This window comes from Mastomys coucha, unplaced genomic scaffold (genome assembly GCF_008632895.1).
Source record: "Mastomys coucha isolate ucsf_1 unplaced genomic scaffold, UCSF_Mcou_1 pScaffold18, whole genome shotgun sequence".
Lineage (NCBI taxonomy): Eukaryota > Metazoa > Chordata > Mammalia > Rodentia > Muridae > Mastomys > Mastomys coucha.
Window position 1 is genome coordinate 3,423,135 of NW_022196900.1, and position 24,838 is coordinate 3,447,972.

General features: G+C 44.8%; 1 protein-coding gene across 1 annotated transcript in view; it reads left to right on the forward strand.

The window, feature by feature from the left end:
* Nucleotides 1-24,838, forward strand: part of Dnai1 (dynein axonemal intermediate chain 1) — a 68,263-nt gene that overhangs the window by 13,136 nt on the left and 30,289 nt on the right. The window contains exons 2-9 of the mRNA XM_031377084.1: nucleotides 12,564-12,596; nucleotides 13,830-13,928; nucleotides 14,121-14,201; nucleotides 19,188-19,314; nucleotides 19,545-19,681; nucleotides 19,913-20,032; nucleotides 20,963-21,022; nucleotides 22,440-22,574. Coding sequence (XP_031232944.1) covers nucleotides 12,564-12,596; nucleotides 13,830-13,928; nucleotides 14,121-14,201; nucleotides 19,188-19,314; nucleotides 19,545-19,681; nucleotides 19,913-20,032; nucleotides 20,963-21,022; nucleotides 22,440-22,574 — 792 coding nt within the window. The remainder of the gene's footprint in view (nucleotides 1-12,563; nucleotides 12,597-13,829; nucleotides 13,929-14,120; nucleotides 14,202-19,187; nucleotides 19,315-19,544; nucleotides 19,682-19,912; nucleotides 20,033-20,962; nucleotides 21,023-22,439; nucleotides 22,575-24,838) is intronic.

Here is a 24,838-nt window from a genome sequence, read left to right on the forward strand (position 1 = left end):
AAAAAAAAAAAAAAAAAAAAACTATCAAGACTTATCAAGGTTTTTAAAAGATAGAGTAGTCATTATCAAGTCCTAAAGATATTAAATGGAGAACAGGAGATATTATTAACAAATTTATGCAATCAGTTTATCAACACACACCCACATATGAAATAGACAAACTTCTTGAAAAATACAATTCATCTCAATGGACATAAAGAGAAATGGGAAATACCCCTATCTATTAAAGAAACTGAATTCATGATTTAGAACCTCTCCTCCAGCAGGGCAGTGGTGGCACACGCCTTTAAACCCAGCACTTGGGAAGCAGAGGCAGGTGGATTTCTGAGTTTGAGGCCAGCCTGGTCTACAGAGTAAGTTCCAGGACAGCCAGGGCTATACAGAGAAACCCTGTCTCGAAAAACAAAAAACAAAACAAAACAAAGAAAAACCTCCCCCAAAGAAACTTTAGTTGTATATACTCAGGAATGAAGAAGTTGAGACTTTCTGGCATTGGCACATGAGCTCCAGCCACCCAGAGAGCTGAGGATGGAGACCTAAGGTCAGATCCAGCATCAACAATGTAGAGGGATCTTGTCCCGACCAAAATATACTAAGAAAACATGATAAAACCCCAGTCTTAAATGGCATCCTTTTTAAAACACAATATGATGTAGCATGAGCCTGGTAGCAAAACCAAGCTATTATACAAGAAGAAAATTACAAACTGATCCTTCAGAAACATCAATGCAAAAAAATTGACAAAACATCACTAAATCTGTTCCAGCAATATATCAAAAGAATAGCATATTAGACCAAGTGTGGTTTGTCTCAAGAATGTTCAAGTACTCAAGCCAGCTCAACATTGGAAAGAAATCAAAGTCTTTCTTGACATTAACAGAGTAAAGGAGAAAATTCATATGGTGGCATCTCTAGGTTCAGAAAAGGATATTGACAAATACAACATCCATCCACTGAAGATTGTTATAAGGGTCAAATCGGAATGTGCACTCAAAAATGTGTGGCAAATTGAAAGATGCTATATAATACAAATCATTTTCCTCTCTGTGACACCCTGAGATTTGCAGGCTATTTTCTGACAGATGCTTCTTGGCCCGACAGCACTCTCTTCAATTATTCACTGTGTGCCCTCAGAGGGCGCCTAGTGCCTCACAGTGCACCGTGCGCCATGCTGTAATAATAACAGCTGTAAAGCCTGCATCTCTGGTGGTAGCTGAGGGCTTTCTGGGGCTGGGCCCTGAATGAGTGAGGATTCTGCCTGTGGTTTTGTTCTTACGTCAGTTCCGTGAGAAGGGCACTAATGTCCACTTTACAGACAAGGGACTGAGGACTAGACAGTAACGTGTCCAGTGGCCACATGCAGTGTGGCAGAGCCAGGAAGCCAGCATGGCTCGCTCTGGAGATCTGTCTGCTTTTCTTCATTCATTCATTCAATCATTCAGTCAGTCATTCAGTCAGTCACTCACATTCAGTCATCCATCCATCCATCCATCCATCCATCCATCCATTTGTTATTTATTTATTGGGCATACATGAGTGTCCATGAGGAAGTCAGAGGATAACCCTGGGAAATCACCTTTTTCCTCTCACCATGGAGATCCCGGAGTCCTTCGGCTTGTCCTCAAACATCTCTGTCTACTGGGTTGTGGCCTTGACCTCTTAGTTTCCAAACTAGAGACTGCTTTGTTTTCTGCACCGTTATCTGGGAAGAGGTTCATAGAATTGGTTTTTGCCCTTACGGGTTTCCAGGGTGGCCCGGGTCTGGGCTTTAGTCAATCTCTCTCTCTCTGTCTCTCTCTCACCCTCTGGATTCTGGCAGCAGGTGCCTTTATCCTCTGAGCCATTTCACTGGCCCCACAGACAGAAATGCTTGAGATAAAGAGATGGACCTCTACCCCTGTAACATTTTTTCTTTATTATTTCTTTTTTTAAAAAAGATTTTATTTTATGTATATGAGTACACTGTAGCTGTTCTCAGACACACCAGAAGAGGGCATCAGATCCCATTACAGATGGTTGTGAGCCACCATGTGGCTGCTGGGAATTGAACTCAGGACCTCTGGAAGAGCAGTCAGCACCCTGAGCCATCTCTCCAGTCCCTAATTCTTTTTTCTTCTCTCTTTCAATCCTTTTTTTCCTTCATTACCTACTCTCTCTTTCTCCTGTGCTAGGGATCAAGCTCAGGGCCATGCTAAGCTTCACACTTAGCCCTGTAACTTTTTTTTTTGTTTGATTAAGAATTATAAAGTTTCATTTTATTTTTATATTTTTATTAGTATACAAATAATTAGGTTTCATTATAGCTTTTTTCGAACAAAATTTGTCTTGGTTGTTTCTCTCGCCCCCCTTCTTCCTCCTCTCCTTCCCCTCCCTGGTGCCCTTACCCTAACCCCTTCTTCCTATTCCCTCCCCCCTGGTGCCCTTACCCCAACCCCTTCTTTCCATCCCCCCCCCTGGTGCCTTCACCCCCTTCTGCTTCCAAGCCCCATATGAGCTTCAAGGACTGACTCCTTTCCAATATGTCTAGTTCCCCTTGACCTCCAAACTAGTTTCATAGTCTATGTCCATTCATTTCTATGTTTTTATTTATGTGCATAGGTATTTTGCCTACATATAAGTGATATGTATGCCTGGTGCCCATGGAAGCCAGAAGAAGGCCCTGAACTGGAGTTATAACCAGTTGTGAGGCTCCATGTGGGTGCTTGGAATTGAACCTGGCTCTTCTGCAAGAGCAGTCAGTGCTCCTAGGGCCACGTGTAGTGTCACACGCCTTTAATCCCAGTACTCAGGAGGTGGGGATAGGTGGGTCTTTCTGAGTTCCAGACAAGCTTGGTCTACAAACTGAGTTCTAGGACAGCCAGCCCTATCTCAGAAAACCAAACCAATCCAAACCAAACCAAACCAAACCAAACCAAACCAAACCAAACCAAACCAATCCAAATCAAACCAAACTAAACAAAACAAGTTGAGAAACACACACATTATATCTATCCCCATCATCTCCATCACCTCCATCTCCATCTCCATCTCTCCTATATATGTTTGCCAGGTGCTGGTAGCACACACCTTAACTCCAGCATGTGGGTCTCTGTGAGTCTGAGGCCAGCTGAGGCTACACAAAGAAACCCTGTCTTGAAAAAACAAAAACAAAAACAAAAACAAAAGAGCAGCCAGTGCTTCTAACTGCTGAGCCACCTCGCCAACCCCTATAGCCACTTTCTTAATAATATGCTTTGGAGAGATTTCCACGACACATAAATATGTATAGCTTTAATTTTTCAATAATCTGCTTTTTCATGAATAATTAGTTGTATTTACAACATATTTTTGTCATTGCTTGTTTTTTGTTGTTGTTTTTGGATACAGGATCTCACTATGAAGTTCTGGCTTTCCTGGAACTTGTTTTGTAGACCCGACTGGACTTGAACTCAGAGATCCACCTGTTTCTGCCTCCCGAGTGCTGCAATTATGCCACCATGCCTGGCCACACACAATGTATTTTTAAGTGTGCACACATTTAGAATAATTAAGTTGAGCTGACTAGTGTGTATTACCTCATAGTTTACCTTTAGTACATGTATTAATAGTTAAAATTGACTCTTTTAACACTTTTCAGGATCACTCATCTGATGTGGGAAAGCACATCTCCCTCCCACCACCAAAAAAAAAAAAAAAAAAACGTAAGAAAAGACAAGCATTTAAATGCAGTACATTGTTAAATTTGGAGAGATGGCTCAGCAGTTACCACTGGCTGCTTGCCGAGGACCTGGACTCTGCTCCCAGCAACCATGCTCACAACCATCCATAATTCCAGTTCTGGCCTCACAAGCAACAGGCACATAGAGAGTACACACACACACACACACACACACACACACACACACACACACACGGCCAAAGAATTCATAAACATACGATAAAAGTAATAAGTGCATCTTTAAAAAACCCAGTGCCTTGTGAACTACCATCACCATGTTCTGAAATGAGAATTCTTTCGTAATACATGCACACTATCCCACTGAATTGCTAAACTTTGCTGTATGTACGTTTTGTAGGCATGTGCATGCCAGTAGAAGCTAGTGGCCAACCCTAGGTAGTGTTCCTTGGGGCAACCTGTTTTTGTTTTTTGTTGTTGTTTGAAGCAGAGTCTGCCCCGGCTGCCCTGAAACTCTCTTTGTAGATCAGGCTGGTCTTGAACACAAGAGAAAGAGATCTGCCTTCCTCTGCCTCCTGAATGCGGGGATGAGAGACAGCTGTGGGTGGTGGGAATGGAACTCATCTTTTTGATTATGGGTTCAGCCTTTAATGGCTGAGCCAACTTTCTAGCCCTGATTTTATATATATGACAGACTTTCTCATTAGGACCCAGGGCACACCGATTAGTCTACCTCAGCTAGCCAAGGGTCCTTCTGTCCTACGTCCTAGTAAAAGACCACAAACATGCACTGCCATGCCCTGTTTTCTTAATGTGCATTCTGGGGATTGAATTAGATCCACATTTTTGCACAGCAAACACTTTATGGATTGAACTATAGCTCTAGCCCCAACTTGCTTCATTATATTTCGCTAGGTGCTTCTTGATGAATATTTAGCAGTATTGTAATAATGCTGTGAATACATTTGACTTACAAAATACCCAGTTTTCAAGAAGTAGGAGGTATAAGATGTATGTATAAAGTCTCTATGAGAAAGACTCAAATGGGGTTACTGAACTGAGGGGTATATGAATTCTAAACATTTTAATTTTATGTGTATGGATGTTGTGTTTGCATGCAATACTTGCATGCCTGGTGCCTGTGGAGACCAGAAGAGAGCGTAGGACCCCCTTGAGATGGAGTTAGAGACAGATATGAGCCACCATGTGGGTGCTGGGAATTGAACACCAATCCTCTGGAAGAGCAGCCCGAGCTCTTCAGCACTCAGCCATCATTCCAGCCCTGGGATTATATGCATTTTTACATTTGGGTATGTATTACCAAATCGCCCTCAGAACATTTACATCAATTCATTCTCTCAGAACAGTGTGTGACGGTGCTTGTTACCCTGCATAGCACTGTTCCCAAACTCAAGACCTCTCATTAAACACTTAACTGTGTGCCTTCTGTGTGCACTCAGCTCTGGGATTTAGAATGCACTCATTGAAGCTGGGTAAGGATGTGTTGGTGAATTGCCATTCCTTTGGGACTGAGAGCTTCTACTTTTTTAGAAAGTAAAGCTGCAAGCTGGTGAGGTATTTAGTTTCAATTTAGCTTAATGGAAGCCTGTTAGTGAGTTTTAAAATAAGGACCAAGACAAGTGGAATGGTAAACACAGACGCTTGGGCCCTCAGGAAGAGGAAACAGTATCTGTGGGTTTGCACGCTATGAGAGCCCCTCTGTCCAAGAACAGTCATGTTGCGGCATTGACTTCTGCAGTGACAAGTGAGCTGTTGAAGATTGCCAGTCCCAGAGTGGGTGCTTCTAGTAGGCAAAGGCCCATCCAGACTGAACCAGGCATGGCCCCGGGCAGAGCAGGTTCCACATGCAGGAGTGTGTTGCTGCCAGCCACCCTACCAGACAGCTCCATACTCTCTCTGTGCATCTGTTCACTGAATCCTCATGACAAACCTGATTGCCTGACAGAGAATTGCTATGAAGCATGTTTTAAAGACAAAGACCCTGAAGTTTGGAGAAGACAAATATTTCTCCTAGAGTCAGTCATGGAATTAGCCTGCAACACCGTGGACACTCAAGCTAAGGTTGACTTCAAAGCCCACACTTGTCTCCATAGCTCCATCTAATTATACCCCCATTTAAAAAATGGTAAGGATTGGCTTGCTTCTTTTTATTCTTCCTCTTCTTCCTCTTCTTCTTTTTCTTCTTCTTCCTCCTCTTCCTCCTCTTCTTCCTCTTCCTCCTTCTCTCCCTCCTCCTCCTCCTCCTTCTCCTTCTTCTTCTTTGTCTTCATCTTCATCACTGTCCTCTCCTCCTCCTTTTCTTCTTTTAGTCAGGGTTTTACTGTATAGCCCCAGCTAGCCTGGAACTCACTATATAGACCAGGTTTGCCTGGGACTCAGAGAGAGAGAGAGAGAGAGAGAGAGAGAGAGAGAGAGAGAGAGATCTGGCTGCCTCTGTCTTCTGAGTATGAAGATTAAAGTCATGTGCTTTTATTCCTTTTTTTATTTTTAATTTTTGTTTTACTTTATTTTTACTTTTTTTTTTTACTACTTATTTTTCACTTCTGAAGACTTAAGAATTTTTAAATTTCTGACTGTGTAGTGGTGGCTCACTCCTTTAATTCCAGCATTTGAGAGGCAGGGGCTGGCAGATCTCTGAGTTTAAGGCTAGCTTGGTCTACAGAGCAGTTCCAGGACATCCAGGGCTACACAGAGGAACCCTGTCTCAAAAAGCAAAACAGAAACAACAGCAACATTTTAAATTAACTTCTTTACCCCAAATTATGCCCAGGGACACCTAGGGTACGGATACCATACCAAACCAGTCAGAAAACAAATTGATTCTAAGTGCTGATAAACACACAGTGGGTGGTGATAATAATTGTCACTTGCAGTGACTAGAAAGTTCATTTTCAATGTACCCTTGCATTGTGAACACCATTTATGTGAACTGTCCTCAAGAGCCTTGTCTTTCAAATGAGAATCATTTGACCTGCTTTGCAGGGAGCCCCTGAGGAGCAATGCAGTGCCTAGGGCCCTGCAGAGTGCTTGCCCGGGGAGTTCTCATAGCCAGCTAAGGATGAGGATGTGGTCAGCTAGCTTCTACCTGCTCTTCCCCACTCCTCTCCCAGGTTTGCATTGTGCCAAGTGAACAGATCTTTTGGTTCATTGCTGCTATAATGAAGCAGTCTCATTAGCTGTCTTGTTCTTTCTCAGTTCCTGCCCATAGCTCTGGAAACTGTCCTCTATTCTCTGGCTTCCTCAAGTATCCTGGGCCACACTGGGGCTACACTGAAGGCTGAACTGGAGGGACAGTACTGTGGCTAAATGAAGCCAAGAAATATATTTTTAAAAGTTATTATTAAATATATGTATATGTGTACTTGCATATGGGTGCAGGTGCCCACAGGATCTGGAGTTTCAGACTCTTGTAAACTACCTAATTTGGATGCAGGTAGACCTATCGAGGAGTGATCTTAAGCTAAAGATCATGCACATGCATGCTAGCCATTCAGTTCAGGTGATCCAGGACTGCCCGAGGAAAAGGCTGCTGGTACACAGAGAGAGGCAGCATCTTTGTTGGTTTTGAGAAAGAGTCTCTACATAGACTAGGCTGTTCTGGAGCTCACTGTGTGGACCAGATTGGCCTTGAACTCACAGAGATTACTTCCCTCTGCCTCCCAAGAGCTGGGATCAAAGGCGTGGGTCACCCTGCCTCTGAAAGGGAGCATCTTAACCAGGGAGGCTGGCCTGAGAGAAGGGTCTAACTGTGGTCAGCCTTCATGGTTGGTGGTGCTGAGATAAAGGAACAAGATTCTTGGTATAGAACAGAAAAGTCAAGTGACTCAGGAAGTGGGGCACATAACATGGAAAGAGAGACTTTTTTATCTTTTTTTTTTAAGAATTATTTATTTAAAATTTATTTTATGTATATAAGTACACTGTTGCTGTCCTCAGACACACCAGAAGAGGCATTAGATCACTTTACAGATGGTTGAGAGCCAACATGTGGTTGCTGGGATTTGAACTCAGGACCTCTGGAAGAGCAGTCAGTGCTCTTAACTGCTGAGCCATTTCTCCAGCCCCTTTTTACAGAAATTAATTATCAAATGTATGACAGACTATAAGACAGCACTTCATTGTCTTTTTTGATGACAAAAGATGTTTAGATAAGAATGTAGGGCTGGAGAGATGGCTCAGCGGTTAAGAGCACTGACTACTCTTCCAAAGGTCCTGAGTTCAAATCCCAGCAACCACATGGTGGCTCACAACCATCTGTAATGAAATCTGATGCCCTCTTCTGGTGTGTCTGAATACAGCGACAGATAATAAAATCTTTGGGCCAGAACAAGCGGGGCCGACTGGAGTGAGCAGAGGTCCTGAATTCAATTCCTAGGAACCACATGATGGCTCACAACCATCTGTACAGCTACAGTGTTCTCATATACATAAAATAAATAAACAAATCTTTTAAAAAATAATGTAATCAGGGGTCACCATTGTCCTAGGTGCAAGGAACAACTTACTTTTTAACAGACGAGAAGTCATTTTATGTGGAAATCTCTTAGGGAAGACTGCAGGAGATACACCTAATCTCCAGACACAAAGGTTTGCTGTGTCTGACCATCAGACAAACAGGCCCAGAGGCCCTGTTTATGTGGCTCTCTCTGCTTACACTTGAGAGTCCTCTAAGTGACTGAGTATGACCATGGGAAGGAAGGGAATGAGGTCATGGCAGAAGGCTTGAGCTGCCTCTCCTAACCTGTGGGCTGTTCTTGGAGACCTTAAATGGAGAGAGTGACGTGATCAGATTTACATGTTAGGAAGACTATAGTGACTACAAGTATGGTCTCAGATTGTGTTCACTTGGGATCAGCTGCTCCGTCTCTCTAAATCTTCATTTCCTCATCTGTAAAGGGATAATGGCTCCATAGGCTGATTATAAATATTAAATTTGGTAACATATACAAATCAATTAGTGAATGACTATTCCCAAAGCAAATGCCCACTAGCTTAAAATGGCATTAATGATATATACTGAGTTATGAGAAATAATATATGGTGTTAATGAGAAACTGGAGACAGAGAAACCAAATGTAGTTAGGCAATAAGAATAGGAAAGTTGGGTAGTGGTGGTGCACACCTTTAATCCCAGCACTTGGGAGGCAGAAGCAGGCAGATTTCTGAGTTCGAGGCCAGCTTGGTCTACAGAGTGAGTTCCAGGACAGCCAGGGCTACACACAGAAACCCTGTCTCAAAAAACAAAACAAAAACCAAAAACAAACAAACAAACAAACAAAAAAGAATAGGAGACTGTTCATCTCCTATTCGGCTGGGCGGTCTGACTTAGCAGTAACACCAGAGTCCACTTACTTGCCACAGTGGGCTGGGTAGGTTTCTTCCTGCCTCACTCTGTAGAGCTTCAGTTGACTACACAGAATAGCCTGCCCAGGGGAAGAGGGCCTTTGATCAACAGCAGGAGAATAGTAGGCCTCTTGTGCTGGAATTTCTAAGCCACCTCCCATATGTATGGCAGTATTATGATTCTTCTCATAGAGCTGCCTCCTTTTGTAAACCAAAAGAAACAATAGAGTGTCTAATTAGAACCTAATTGGGTCCTTAATCTCCCAACAGCCTGTGCTTGTGTGGTAATAGAAAGCAGAAGGCAGCCTGCAAGGAGTGAGGGAGGGAAGAGTAGAGGGAGGCAGGAGAAAAGTAGGAGAGGAGTTAGCCAGAGCAGAGGCTCAATGAGTGGGTTTTGATTAGGCAGAGCTGTCAGGGCAGGTAGGAAAGAAGAGCTGATGTTCCTGGCACAAGAGACAGTAAAAGCAAATGTGGAGAGGTGGGAAGGCCCAGGCCAGGCTGGGAGCTAAGAGTAGCCTTGAGACATTGCACCTCGAAGTCCTGCAGAAGGAGGATGGGGGAGGCTGTGATGGAGACGTGGGGGCAGACTGATGGAGTGCTGAGGGCCCAGGGAAGGAGCCTGGGCTTGCTTCTTCTGTGGTTTGATGGCTTCTGGAAGCAACCATCAAAAGCTTTTCAGGAATTCAGGCTTGTCTGTCTCAGGCGTCTCCTTCTGGAAGACCAAGGGCCCAGAGTGGCAGCTTGACATTCAATCTCCTTTGCCATGGTTGGGAAGTCAGGGCTGTAGCTGATTTCATTGGCCTGTTTTGCATTTATTATAGTGTGGCTTTTATAGTGTGTTAATTGAAATATTTCCAACTGCCAAAAGCAATCACACTCAAAGTGCCTTGTCAGTTCTTTCATTGCCAGATAAATGTTTTACAGACACTCCACAGGGTAGTGGTAACTAGACACATCCACAGGGCAGTGGTAACTAGACACATCCGCAGGGCAGTGGTGGCTGGCACATCCGCAGGGCAGTGGTGGCTGGACACATCCACAGGGCAGTGGTAACTAGACACATTCACAGGGCAGTGATAACTAGACACATCCACAGGGCAGTGGTGGCTGGACACATCCACAGGGCAGTGGTGGCTGGACACATCCACAAGGCAGTGGTGACTAGACACATCAGGGCAGTGGTGGCTGGCACATCTGCAGGGCAGTGGTGGCTGGCACATCCGCAGGACAGTGGTGGCTGGGTCTTGCCCTTCAGTGCTCTGTTGTGGTGCTTCCAATCCTGTTACCAGGGATTAGAGGCTCTTTAAAGGAAGGCTCAAAGGGCCTAGCTTCAGAGATGGATTCCCATCTCTGGAAACCTTGGCAACCTAGCTGAATTTAATCCTGCCTGCCATCCCACCCTGAATCCCAGCCCAGGTTGAGATGTCTTTTTTTTTTTTTTCCTACAACCCCTCTCTCCTTCTCATCACACAGGCCTTTCCCAAGGACCCTGTCATGGTAAGATCTGTGGCAGCTGCTCTCTCTACCTCCTCTGTCCTACATGTTATATCTTTTTTCTTTGTCTTTGTCCCACTGTTTAGGGTAGTATACAGTGAATAAATAAATGCTCCATAAATGTTTATCAAGTTGAGTTGGGCAGGTTGCTTATATTAGACAGTTTCTGTCCTGTAACATATACCGGAAGCAGTGTTTGAAGAAAAGAGGTGGAGTTGGCGTTAGTGTTGTGGTTGTGGTTGTTGTTGGTGGTGGTAGTGATAGTGGTGGTGGTGGTATTTTGCTTTGTTTCAAGACAGGGTTTCTCTGTGTAAAACTGGCTGGTCACTCTGTAGACCAGGCTGGCCTCTACTCAGAGATCCACCTGCCTCTTCTGCTTCCCAAGTGCTAGGATTAAAGGTGTGCCCTACCACTGGCTGGCTAGGAAAGAGGTTTATTTTAGCTCACAGTTCTGGAGAGACTTGAACATTGCTCCTGCATCAAATCTGCTGATGTGAGGACCACATGGCAGAGCTAGCACAAGAGGGAAGAGAAATAAAGGAGTCAGAAGCAAAGAGAGAAGGAGGTGCTGGGCTTGCCCCCTTTATAAGCATTCTCTCTGAGAACTACCAAGTTCCAGGCTACAACACTACTTTAATGCCTTCTGAAGGCATGTCCTCAGTATTCCAAGGATTTCCTACTAGGACCCAACTCTTAAAGACCCTATTGCTTTCCAGTATACAACCTGGGGACCAGACCTGTAACACGTGAACTCTGGGAAGACATTGAAACTGTATGCTCTTGGGAATATGACATTTCATTGTGTTTAACTTAGTTGTCTGCATGCATATCTGTGTACCATGTGTAAGCCTGGTGCCCTCAGAGATCAGAAGAGGTGCTGGATCCCCTGGAACTAGAGTTTCAGATTCCATTCTAAGTCTCCATTGTGGGTACCAGGAATGAAACCCAGGTTCTCTATAAGAGCAACCAGTGCTCTTAACCAGTGGGCCATCTCTCCACTACCACCACTCCAGCACCTGAACGTGTTAACATTTAGAATTGGAGGTTATCATGTTCAATTCAGTACCTTTCAACAAGAAGACTGAAGCCTAGAGAGGAAAATGTTTTCCCAATGTTATTCTCACTGATGAAGTTGATGGAAATCCTTAATCTATTCTGTAAAATCATCTGCTTCAAATTTTCAAATTCAATGTTTGAGCATTCCAGGTATTAGGGATATAGTAACATTCCAACTTAATAAACATGTACTCATAGGAGTTTATATTTATCCCAAACAAGTATTTATGAATAAAGGTGACTTTGAAATCACCATATTGCCAAGCTCAGTGCTGAGCACTTTATATACACTCTTTTCCTGCCTCTATCTCCCTGGTGCTAAGAGTATAGTATATACCACCATGCCTGTTGTTTTGCATTTGTTGGTTTGTTTGATTTTTTTTGACAACTTACTATGTAGCCCTGGCTGGCCTGGAACTCACTGTGTATACCAGGCTTGTCTCCAACTCACAAAGATCCCCTTTTCTTTGCCTCTTGAGTACTAGGATCAAAGGTGTTACTATGCTCTGTTCACACACACACACACACACACACACACACACACTCATGCCACAGCACTTATATGGAAGTCAGAGGACAAGTTTCCAAAGACTCTTCTCTCCTTCTGTCCTGTGGTTTGGGTTCCAGGGATTAAACTCATGTCACTAGGCTTATAAACAAGTGCCTTTTCCCACTGAACCATCGCTCGGGCCCACCAGCCCTGCACTGATGCGGTATTAGAAGGTGAATCGGAGTTTCATGCAGCACTGTGCCAACAAAGCTACACCCTTAGGTCTTAGCATAGACTCTAAAAGTAAGAAATCCCCACTGCTAAGTTCTCCTGGGTTATTCTTCATAGATTAGTTGTGGTGGCCCCACAATGGTTTGGAGAGGGTTGAAAGACCTCAAAGCCCTGTGCTGCAAAGTCCTTGGGTGGAGCTTCCTGGTGACATAATTCGTGCTATTCCTCATTGTTTCTCTTGTGACTCATCTTCTGCTTTTATTTTCCCTTTAGAGTGTCAGTGTAACCAGAGGAGCCAGGAAACGAGTAAGTGCTAAGACCTCCAGTCACCTCCTAAGGTGCTAATGGCATTTTTTCTACAGAAAATATTATATGTGCATTTTGTAGAAGATTTGAACAAGCTAGAAGAACCTTAAACTTAAACTGAAGCTACCACAGGATGACCTCTCATTTAACATGCGGTGTTTTATGTTCCCAGATATTTTTTATATATGTACAAAAGTATATATTTATTTTTTTTAATGTAATAAAACAGTTTTATTTTATGACCTATTTTTCACATAAATATTTAGAGTACCTTTCATTGCTAATACACTTTATTATATCATTTGAAATTATTGCATAATATTTAACCATATATCCCTTAAGGCCGTACCATAATGTGTCCCGCCATGCCTCCCTTAGAGGAAACACATGGGCACTTGCTCTCTTTCCTGCTGTGAACAACCTTCTGGTGGGCGGTCACGCATGCGTACCTCTCTGGACATGCCTTTGGTTACTTTCTTCTTGTAAATTTCTGCATATAAAAGTTGAGTCCAAGAATATAAACAGTTCTTAGGCTTGGGTAGATATTCCCACATTACTCTTTAGAAAGGCTATGCCCATTCCTGGAAGCCCACCATCCTCACTGAATGGTCTTGTTGTGTTCTAGTTTTATTGTGGAAGGGAAAAAGTTTTGTTTTGTTCTGAATGTCTTTGTTAGTAAAGATGAACACATCAAATAACCCATGGCCACTTTGGAAAGGTATTTAACTCAATGCAGAACTTCAATCGACCTTTTATTGGCTTAAAGGGGCAAAGTACAAGATGGTATTTGTTTTACAAGTCATTTTTTAAAAAAAGGTATTCTTGATGGGCAGACTAGAAGGCGAAATACAAATCTGGGTAGCAGTGTTGGTGAACAGCTTGGCCTCTGGCTGTCTAAGCACTTTGCATAAAGCCCTTGGCAGCTCATCAGGAGCTTCAGCTCCTAGGCTTTGTGGTGGGCAACAGGAAGAGCCAGCTGGTTCTTGTGATGCCCTGCGGCAGACAAAGGTCCACCACAGTATTTAAGGAGAGCCCTAAGCCCAGGAGAGAGGTGGCTATGATCTTCCAGGCCCTGAGAACCCTGGCATCAACAGGTCCTTTGGAGTCTTCCATGAGTGGTCTGTCTATTGGACATTTTGTATTTTGTGCACAAAAGGTAGAACTTGGCTTTAGGGAGGACTTGTGAATAAAGGGTTCCTGCAGCATCAGGTGCTTGACCCTGTTTTTGTTCAGGATGATGATTCAGGGACTGAAGTGGGAGAAGGAACTGATGAATGGGCCCAATCCAAAGCCACTGTGCGACCCCCTGACCAGCTGGAGCTGACTGATGCGGTGAGTGAGCAACCTCCTACCCCTGCTCTTCTTGTCTCCTCCTGCTTTAGAGAGGGTTCTTCCATAGTGCCAGTGAGAAACCTACACGGAGCTTATAGGTGCCTGGGGCTCCAAGTCTCAGAAATGATGGGAGGGAGGGAGGGCTTTATGCATGGTGCTGTGCACTATGCTGTCGGTGTTTCTCTCCCTCAGGAGTTGAAGGAGGAGTTCACTCGGATCCTGACAGCCAACAACCCACATGCACCCCAGAATATTGTCAGGTACAGCTTCAAAGTAAGTCATCACCTCCTGGGCAGAGCCTTGGTATCTATTTGAAGCAACACTGACTGAGCATATTGTAAACGCCCCTGGCTGTTCTACAACTAAGGTCCTTGGCCAGAAATTGGGGGTTTTACGAGGAGGGTTCCAGAGATGTTTGAGACTTTTTCAAATTTTAGGACATTTTCTTTGGTGTGTGTGTGTGTGTGTGTGTGTGTGTGTGTGTGTAGGGGGAGAGAGAGAGAGAGAAAGAGAGAGAGAGAGAAAGAGAGAGAGAGAGAGAGAGAGAGAGAGAGATCACAAAAAAGAGAGAAGATGGGAGGAGGAGATAGGATTACAGAGTGTGTGGAAATCAGAGGTCAGAGGATGACTTTCCAGTGGAGCCAGAAGATCAAACTGAGGTTGTCAATCTTGAAGTGCCCCTTGCCCCATCCTCCAAGCCATCTCCCAAGCCCTTTTGAAATTTCTTTGTGAATCTCCCTAGCTGGATTGCTCTTTGCAAAGACTTCAGTACCCTGAGGAGGAGTTTTGTTTTTTTTTTGTTTGTTTGTTTTTTGTTTCTTGAAGTGCTGGGACTGAATCCATTAAACCTAGAGCTTTGTACACACGGATCAAGCGCTCTACCATTGAGCTACATTCCCAACTTCTGTTGTTTCACATTCCCAGTATATTTTAGTTTTCAAGAATATTGAATCATTTGGTTAGAAAAACGCCTTTCCAGCCGGGCTGTGGTGGTGCACGCCTTTAATCCCAGCACTTGGGAGGCAAAGGCAGGCAGATTTCTGAGTTCGAGGCCAGCCTGGTCTACAGAGTGAGGTCCAGGACAGCCAGGGTTACACAGAGAAACTCTGTCTCGAAAAACCAAAAAAGAAAAAAAAATGCCTTTCCGATATATAGAGCACATTTTCTACCAACACAAGCAGTTAGATCTTTAGAAGCTTAGCTTGTTCTCCAGCCAAACATCTGGGTAGACTACAGAGTCTTCTCTAAAAGAGATGTTGGCCTCACATCCATACAGGATCTTCCCATCTGAGAGGAATTCTGGCAGACTCTGGGCAAAGAGTCTCTTGATATGATAGGCAGGCAGTTGGGTGGATGACTCCCAGGGCCATCCTTCATTAACCATGGTATGAGCAAGTTCTTAGTAGACACACCTGCTGCAAGTCTATCAGAGACAATGCTGTCTTATGCTACAGCAGAGTCTAAAGTGGAAGTCATGCCTCTGTTTCCTGTTTCGCTTTGGGGCTTTTTTGTTCCATTCCTACTGTGTGCTGGTGTCAGATCCTATGTGAGGTATTTTTACATAGAATATCACAGACAACCCTCATGTTTCTTTGATATAGAAGCTATTTGAAAAGAAACTATTCTTTCTTAGATTCTGATATTAAATTACATAAAATGAACAGCAAATGTCATGCAACCTGTTTTAGAGGCAAGATTTGAACTAGTTTGTCTAATTCCTAAGGAAGATCATATTGCTTCTTAAACAATTTTTGCTAGGCATAGTGGCTCACCCCTGTGATCACAGCACTTGAGAGGGGGACAGAAGCAGGTAGACCACTGAGACCCTGAGGCCAGCCTAGGGTACACCCACACAGCACACCCTGTCTCCGCAAACAAACAAAAAACATTTTATACACACACACACACACACACACATGAGTGGGACAGTTTTTGAAGATATAGTAGAGACACATAGTACACATTTAAAAATATTAAAAAATGATGGAAAGTAGCCTTCCTCTGTCCCTTGTCCTTTTCCCAGGAAGAGGACACACAGCTTTTTATTTGTTTAATTTTTGAGATAGGGTTTCCTCAAACAACCGAAGCTGGCCTTGAATCCATGATTCTGAGTGTTCTGGGCTTACCAGTGTGTGCTGCCGATGCTTGCAATGTTTGACTCCTTTGTTTTAGATATGGGTTTGTGGGGGTACAGTTTACACGCCCCCAAACCACCCATTTAAAACTTACAATGATGGCTCTTAGCTACCCACAGATGATACAACTCTCAACACAATTCATTTCCAAACTCTTTGTCTCATGGTTTTATAGAGAAAATCTCATGCAACCCAAGCTGATCTGGCTTTACTATGTAGCTAAGTATGGCCTTGAACTCCTGATCCTCCTGCCTTTGCTCCCAAGTGCTAGGATTATAGGTGTGGACCACCATGCCAGGCTCAGAGCACTTTATTTTCCCCACAGGAAGCTCCATTCCTCAAATTGTTGCCTCTCAACCCTCCATCTCCTCCAGACCCAGGAGCAGTGTTTCTTGTTTTTTTGTTATTTTTTGTTGTTGTTATTTTAAATCTAGATTTGCCTAGTCAGGCTATGTCTGGTGATGGATCCTAACTTTGTAGTCTTGTGTGGCTGACTTCTCTCATTCTTCATGACATTTTCAATTCTTCCATGTTATAACATATGTCAGTACCTCATGTCTTCTCATTGCCAAATAATACTTCATGCTATGAATATGGAGCATTTCCTTTATCTGTCCATCAACTGATGAACACTTGGGTTGTTTGTTCTTTGGGCAATTCTCAATAATGCTGCCATGAACATCTGTGTGTGTCTTTGTGAAAAATCTCACGACTATACTGCTTCATATTCAGATTGTGTAGTCAGCCCTCTACAAGGATGCTGAAGCAAATCCTAATGTGTTTCTCAAAAAATGCTAATCAAGAGTTTTGCTAATGGCTTCCCTTGGGCAGCATACAGAGGTTGGAGGGGAGCTGCCTTTACTCCCTGAAGTCATGGTAGACTGTGGCACAACTTCCTGTCTTGACATTAGAAAGAGGGGCTCTCTGGGACTCAGTGGCAAGAGTGCTGCAGGCCAGGTGTTACCTCTCAGTTTCCATGTCCTCTTCTTGCTTTTCCTTGGAGTGAGCTGCCATCTGCCTCCCAGGAAACCTCCCGTTACTTATGCTTCCAGTGTCTCTCTGGCCTGTTGAGTTCTCCCACATAGCCTGGCTTTATCTTGTTGGTCCTGGAGGGTCCTGGTCTAGGTGCCAAAGCTGCTGCTTTCAGCGATGCACTAAAGATTCTGAATTCCATCCCTAAATTGAAGAGGATGTTCCCAAGCAGCTGTTGAGGGTGGGATGGAGGTGAAGTCCTAAAGGAACCTGCATTGATTGTTGATTCTCACAGAGCCTCTATCATACTTGTAGCGACTGTCTTATTGAGTGTTGGTACTGCTTGTGTGTTAGGTATTGCATTAATGGATTGCTTTCATCTTACTGTCAATGCTTATACTATCTTGCAAACTGGATATCATTATTTTATTTGATAGAAGAAGAAACTAGGGCCTGGAGGGTTACAATAAGGTCATGACAACAATAAGGAGCAAGTGAGCCTAGTTCTATCACCAAACACCACACTCTGACCCACCGCACTTTCCCATCCTCTATCCATCTGAGTTACTGAGAGGAATGATTTTTAGAGGCAGAGCTTTCCAATCCCGATGGTGGATTGAGATAGTAAATGTCCCAGACCTCCCAGGCCATGGGGGCTACTGTAGAAAGAGCCTGTGGGTAGTCTCCTCTGGTATGACTTATTTTATAAATTTTATAAGTATAATTATCTTTCACATGATGCAAAATGGTTGAACAGAACTGTTTTAAAAGAAGGAAGGGGGCCTCTGGTCTCCAACATGGTTGCTAGGAGGCTAATCAACAAGGAGATGTCCACAGGAACTCCAGAGCATAGGCTCTGTAAAAGCAGGAACTGTGTCTGTTCTTGCTCAGCTTTCTATCCTGGGTACCTAGAAAAGAGTTGGCATGTTGTAGCTGCTCAAAAATTATTTGTTAAATGAACAAATACGGTTTCCTGGGCTTGAAGCCCAGCCCTGCTTCTCATCTGCTATGTGACCTGGACAAGTGCCAAACCTAAATTTCTCTGGACCTCTGTGGTCCTCTTGGATAGAATTCGGGGCATTAGAGATTCAGTTGTCTCTGATGTTCTGTTCCCTCTGACATCCACTAAAGTGGCATGGTGGCAAGGTCATGCCAGGTGTGCTGGATGATTATGTCTGACCTGCCCAAGGTCTTCGGTGAGGCAGGTGAACTGCATGAATGTAGGAGACAAGACACCTGAGCTGTCAGCAATGTGTAAATGTGGGTTGCTTCAGGCTGGAACCAGAGGATATTTAAAACTAAGAGGCTGGGCATGGGAGTTCACACCTTTAACATCAGAGCTTGAGAGGCAGAGCCAGGCAGCTCTCTGGGTTTGAGGCCAGCTTGGCACAAAGGGCATTCCAGGCCATTGTGAGCTATGTAGTGAGACTCAATCTCAAAAACAAAAAATTTTTGATTTTTTTAAAAAAGTGTTTGATGAGGGGATGGAGAGATGGCTCAGTGGTTAAGAGCACTGACTACTCTTCTGCAGGTCCTGAGTTCAAATCCCAGCAACCACATAGTGGCTCACAACCATCTGTAATGGGATCTGATGCCTTCTTCTGGTGTGTCTGAAGACAGCTACAGTGTACTTAGATATAATAGTAAATAAATCTTAAAAAAAAAAGAGAGAATCAAGAGACAAAGGTCTGTAAGAATTAAAAAAAAAAACCCAAAAACCAAAAAACAAATTTATTTTATTTGTCTTTTCTTTTTTAAGCAAACATGCAATAAAAAAATCTTGTTAACCGAGGATTAGGAATTATCCTAATCATTTAATAAAGGTGAATTGGGAGGAGGAGCTTCAGAGCAGCAGTTCTCAACCTGTGGGTCTCTACCCCCTTGGGGGTCAATTGAATCTTCCATAGGATTGCCTGAGAGCATTGGGAAACACAGCAATTTACATTAGAATTCATAACAGTAGCAAAGGTACAGTCAGGAAGTAGCAACAAAAAGAATCCTGCTTGGGGCTCACCACAACATGAGAGACTGCATCAAAGGGTCGCAGCATTAGGAAGGTTGGGGATCACTGCTTTAGAGACTTAAGGGAGGCTGCATTCTGACACCAGCCATCGCTGGGATCGTGGGTCTGATTTAGGCACTCTCTTTTCAGGAGGGCACATATAAACTCATTGGCTTTGTGAACCAAATGGCGGTTCACTTCAGCCAGGTGGGGAACCTGATACCTAAAGACTCAGATGAAGGCCGTCGACAGCACTACCGTGATGAGCTGGTGGCAGGTAGGACTGAGGGCCAGTCTAAGGCTGCAGCCCAAGCCTGGCTCTGAGGAGGAGCTGGTCCCTCCAGAGTTTTGCAGGGTCTCTACTTCCATGATGTCCAACAGCTAGCTGTCCTGGACAGGCCTGGGAGTTAACCCAGGTCAGGGAGCCCAAGGGACAGAGTCTGAAAGACAGGAAGACAGTGACTGAGCAGGCTTGGACCCTGAACTCATCAACAATCTCCTGTCAAGGTTCACAGGAGTCTGTCAAGGTGATGGCTTCAGACACAGAAAACATTGAGGAAGAGGAAGAACCCAAAGAAGGAGAAGCAGAAGCAGAAGCAGAAGCAGAAGCCGGGAGCCAAACGGACATACCTGCTACAGCTGAGGTATGCATGCTGCTGCTCTTTGTCCCTGCCATTCAGATAAGCTGTGAGTGGAGGCTTTAGACGTGACTTGGGGAAGAAAGAGGGAAGCAGAGGCTGTGCGTGCCAATGTTTCTGGCAGCATTCTCACACCCACCCCATTTACCAGGTCAGGGCTTTGCTTCCCCTCAGTCCTGACTGCACACTGTCTCCTTCCTGCAGTTAAGCCCTGGCCTTCCTGATCTTTCTTTCCAGACAACTGAAAAGGTGATTGAAGAAGAACTGATGGCTCCTGTGCAGCCCAAGGAACGGAAACTCACGAACCAGTTTAACTTCAGTGAGAGAGCATCCCAGACCTTCAACAACCCTCTCCGGGTAGGCTCCCACTTTTACTTTGAAACTCTGTGTTATACAGTGGCAAGGTGGACAAGAGCCTGAGATCAGTTCTTGCAGGCCTGAGCCTGGCAGGGGTGACTGAGCAGACCACAGTTCCTCTTTCCAAAGAGAACTGGAATATGTGTAACTGTACATGAACAGGAGTCCCTGTAAGTCATTCAGGTAGAGCCCTCAGACTCCACTGAGAAGCTGAAAGTTGGGCTATACTTGGAAGAGGGAGTAGAAATCAGGACTGAAGTGTGTCGGGGCATGAGGGGTATTGGAACAGTACAACTGAAGGTGATAGTCTCTGTGGTAGATCAGCTTGGAAAAGCTAGAACATTTCCTGACTATGAAGGATCCTGAGAACCAGGCTGAGAGAGCCTGGCACAGTTTTAGGTGAGGTGTGCTCACATGAGTCTTTTATGGTAGTGTATCTGTGATGGAGGGCAGCACCTCATCCCCCTGTGTGGTCCTCAGGTTTATGTTGGATAATCAGGGTGGGACATAATGGGGAGGAAGCAACTTTCCACTGCAGAAACCCCATTATTGGGGAGCAGCCTTCTCTTTAAGGGACATTAACCCTAGTGCTTGTGGCAGCTGGCCTCTATGCCCTGTGTCTGGAGGCTGGTGACAGGCTAGCTTCTTGCAGTCTGTCCATCCTCTACCTGGATCTTTTCTTTATTAAAAACTGGCATAATTGATCTTTGCTGTCCTTGCTCTCCAGCTTAGGCTAATGAAGGAGGCCAGAATGGAAAAGCAAATGTGGGATTTGAGTAATTCCAACTTTCAGCAGGATCTCCTTTGCTTCCCCAGCTCTGTTACACCCCTTCCTCAGTGCTAACCAAAGGCTCCTACAGATGCACTGTTGGGTTGCGTGGGAGGGGGGTGGGGCCCATCTATGGATTTCCTGTTGTCATTGTTCTCTAGGATCGAGAGTGTCAGATGGAGCCTCCACCAAGGACAAACTTTTCAGCCACAGCCAATCAGGTAAGGTCCTGGGTCAGCAGCAGAGGTGACCAGCATGGCTATGAACTCCTCTGCCAGTCTGCCATGATTATCCACCCATCTCCCTGCACATTGTCCTGAGCGATCAGTCTCTGAACCCTGGCCGCCTGGCTGTTCTGGACCAGCCACATGCTCCCTGGGGCAAGACTGTTCATGGCTGGAGGCATGGCCTCTACAGAACATGGGAGGATGCTTGGTCCCAGGGGCTCCAGGAAGCCTGTGGCATCCTGTGATTGTCTTTAAAGTACCAACATTCTGACTGCCTTCACAGCAGCCTTTGGCATTCTTGCGGACCCTCCTCCTTCCCCATTAAACTCTCCTGCCTGGCAGTGCAGGCTTGGACAGGATCTGGTGCTAGCAGACCAGAGGTCAGGCTCTACTCTTCCTACTGTGAGATCCTGGGCACAGTAGCTTCACTTAGTTCTTAATACTTGAGCTTCTTCCCTTTGTCAATAGAGGATGATAAGCTGCCTCACAGAGGTGTTGGTGGTCTCTGAATGAGATAACATTCAAATGCTGAGGTGCATGGCAGAGAGGCATAGTGGCTGTGGGTGAATCTTTAGATGTAAGGTGTGCCTGTCTGGCCTCCAGGTGGCAGTGACTGCCCAGTCTGGGGAGCACACTGTGATCTGCTGCATTTACCCAACCCCGGATCCTTGCTGCTGCTTCTGCTACAGCCCTTGGGCTTTCTTTTCTTCAGGTCCAAAATACCTATTTATTTCCTTTTAGTGGGCAGTGAAGTAGACAGCCAGCTTGAGCCAATATATTTATCCTGTTTCCATGGAGGCAGACAGTTTTTCTACTAACTTATTTTAAATGTGTATGTGTGTGTATGTGTGTATATGTGTGTGTGCTCGAGTGCGTGTGTGCTTGAGTGCGTGTGTGCACATTTGCCATACAATGGGGGTCAAAGGACAGCTTACAGGAGTCAGTTTTCTTTCCACCATATGGGTCCCAGGGATTGAACTCAGGTCATCAGGCTTGGTGGACAAGGCCTTTATCTCAGAGCTATCTCACCAGCCTAAGGAATATTTTTTAAAAAACATTTCTTAATTCAGTTTTAAAGTCTCCAGTGAATTGTTAGTGACCTAGTTGTTGTGGTTGCACATTTTCTCTGCTGGATGGGAGTTGAAAAATATCGATTGATCTCCAGCTTACAGTTCAGACCCTGTGCTTCAGAGTGGATAAGCCTATCTCAGAGGAACCCTGAAAACTCCTTCCTTCCTGTTCTAGAGTGGGTGATTAGCAGGGAAGACAGACTCTAATATGTAATTATCATGAGCCAACTAGAGGGTTCCATGGAAACACTTGATGGGTTAGCACGACCAACTCCTGTATGCCGACAAGCTGGCCACTGAAAGCTGTGCCCTGTGGTGACTCTCATCTTGCTCTTGACTAGTGGGAAATCTATGATGCCTATGTAGATGAGCTCGAGAAACAGGAAAAGACCAAAGAGAAAGAGAAGACAAAGACTCCAGTGGCCAAGAAAACAGAGAAGATGGCCATGAGGAAACTGACGTCTATGGAGTCCCAGGTGGGTGGGGTGTCTTCAGCTCTGTCACAGAATGGCTGAGTGGGGTCTTGGGTGCAGGATTTAGAGGGGTTTCGCAGATACTCAACAGAGAAGGCTGATATTGAGGTATGGATGACTTCTTGGGAAAAGATGTGACAGCAGCTGGAATTGTACCTGGGAGTCCACATCTTCCCTCTAGTTGCCATTTTGAGGGTCAGAGAGTTTGAGCATCACTAGCCTAGGACAGACTTTTTAAAAAAACAATACTTATTATCTGTATTGCAGGAAAGTTAAGGATTTTGCTCACAGTAGGGGTGGGATCTAAGGATAAGGTGCTCCCCTTTGAGTTTAGGGTGAAGGTGATAAGCTCTCCTGCTATCAGTTCTCTGTTTAATTATGTCTGGTTGTTAAATGTGTATGATGGTTAGTTTTAGTGGTCAACTTCACAGGATCTAGAATCACCTAGGAAGAAGTCTCAATGAGGGATTATGTAGACCTTATTGGCCTTTGGGCATGTCTGTGGGGGATTGTCTTGATTACATTAACTGATGATGGAAGACCCAGCCCACTATTGGTGGTACTATTCCCTGGGCTTGAGTGCTAGGTTGCATAAGAGCGGAGAACATATGCATTCTCTCTCCCCTGACTGTGATGTGACTAGGTGCCTCAAGTCCCTGCTGTCTTGAATTGCCTGCTGTGATGTACTATAACCTGGAATTTTGAGCTAAAATAAACCACTATCCCTGTAAATTCTTTTGTCAGGGTATTTTTATCACAGCAACAGAAGTGAAACCAGGTCAGTGAGTCTTCAGGGCTATGAGCCAGTCTAAAACTGATCCTAGAACCATCAACATCAGGCTAATGGATGTAGCCACCTTGAGTTGTACTGATCATTAGAAGAAGCCAAGTGGGAGTTTTAGAAAGACCATGGTTGGGGACCTAGAACAATGCAGCCACCGAGTGTGGGGAATCAGCTTAGAGTAAAGTGATACAACCACAGGATGATGGCAGGGGAAGATCGCCACAGGAGATGCTGGAGAACCTCATCTGCTCCAGCAGCAGAAAGAAATCTGGATCAGGAGATGGAGCCCCAGAGAGGAGAGCCAGTGGGTGTGACCTGCCTTGGAAAGTCACAAGAAACTAGGGGATGGTTTCAGCACTTTGGAGAGCGCCCAGGACGCTTTGCAGGAAGTGGCTCTGTTCCTCTCCAACCTTATTAAAATCCAGCTCAGTTAAAGAACGTCTATTTTCTTTACCTTAGGTGTGTCCACTCCTCTTTAGTTCTATTCGATGGTCCTGATGTCACATTTGAAGGAGGAGGTCTGAGGTCTCTTCCTTTGGCTTAACAGTCAGGGTTTCTTTGTTGGTTTGTTTGTTTTGAATCACAAACCAAGTACTGAGTGATCGTGAACATGGTGAGAACCGCAGTCCCAGGGTGGGAGAGAGCCCCTGTCTTGAGGGCTATATGATCTTTGGGTCCCTTGCACTATTCCTCAGATGATGGGGGCCTCAGAGGAGGCTCTGGACTGGGTTAGGGTCAATGTGAAGATCTGTCAGGGTTTGGGCTCTTGACTCTGCTGGAACCCATAATGGCAGAAACCTCAACTAGAATCATTAAGACTCAGAAACCAGGAAAACACTATGTGGCTGAGACTGAAAGGTGATCTTGGGCCTAAAGTCAATGAACAACATTTCCTGTCCCAGTATCTTCCAGCTTTGCTGACATGGGAAACAGGGATACAGGCAGGTTCTGACCCTCTTTCCCCGTGAGCACCTGGTAAGAAGTCTCTCCCCAGTGGAGGTCAGTTCTAGCTAGGAATTCCCAGTCTGAGCTGGGCTGTCTGTAGAACAGACCTTCTCCTCTGCCCAGGCCTGGAACCTGAGCAGAGAAGCACCGTTTCCTCGGAGATGTGTCTATTTAGGTTGATACAAATCTCAGGTGAGGGGAGGGAGAAAAGAAGTTCATGGTACCTTCCGAGATGGTCTCCAAGAATGGACCTGGGAATCAGGCTCATTGCTGACTTGGCTGAATACACAAAGATGAATGCAAGCTTGTGTAGTCTAAAGGTTTGGCACGCATGAGAAAACAGGACCAGAAGCTGCAGTTCAGTCAGAACCCATAGCACAGCTTCTAGAATAATGGAATAATAATTCTAGAATAATAATAGCCCACTGTCCTCTCTCCTATGAGCACATCAAGGGTCCTGTGCAGACAGGACAAGGACCCTGTGGTCAGACTGAGCCTGGCTTTGATAATATGAGCTGGAGCTTACTGAAGCCTCCAC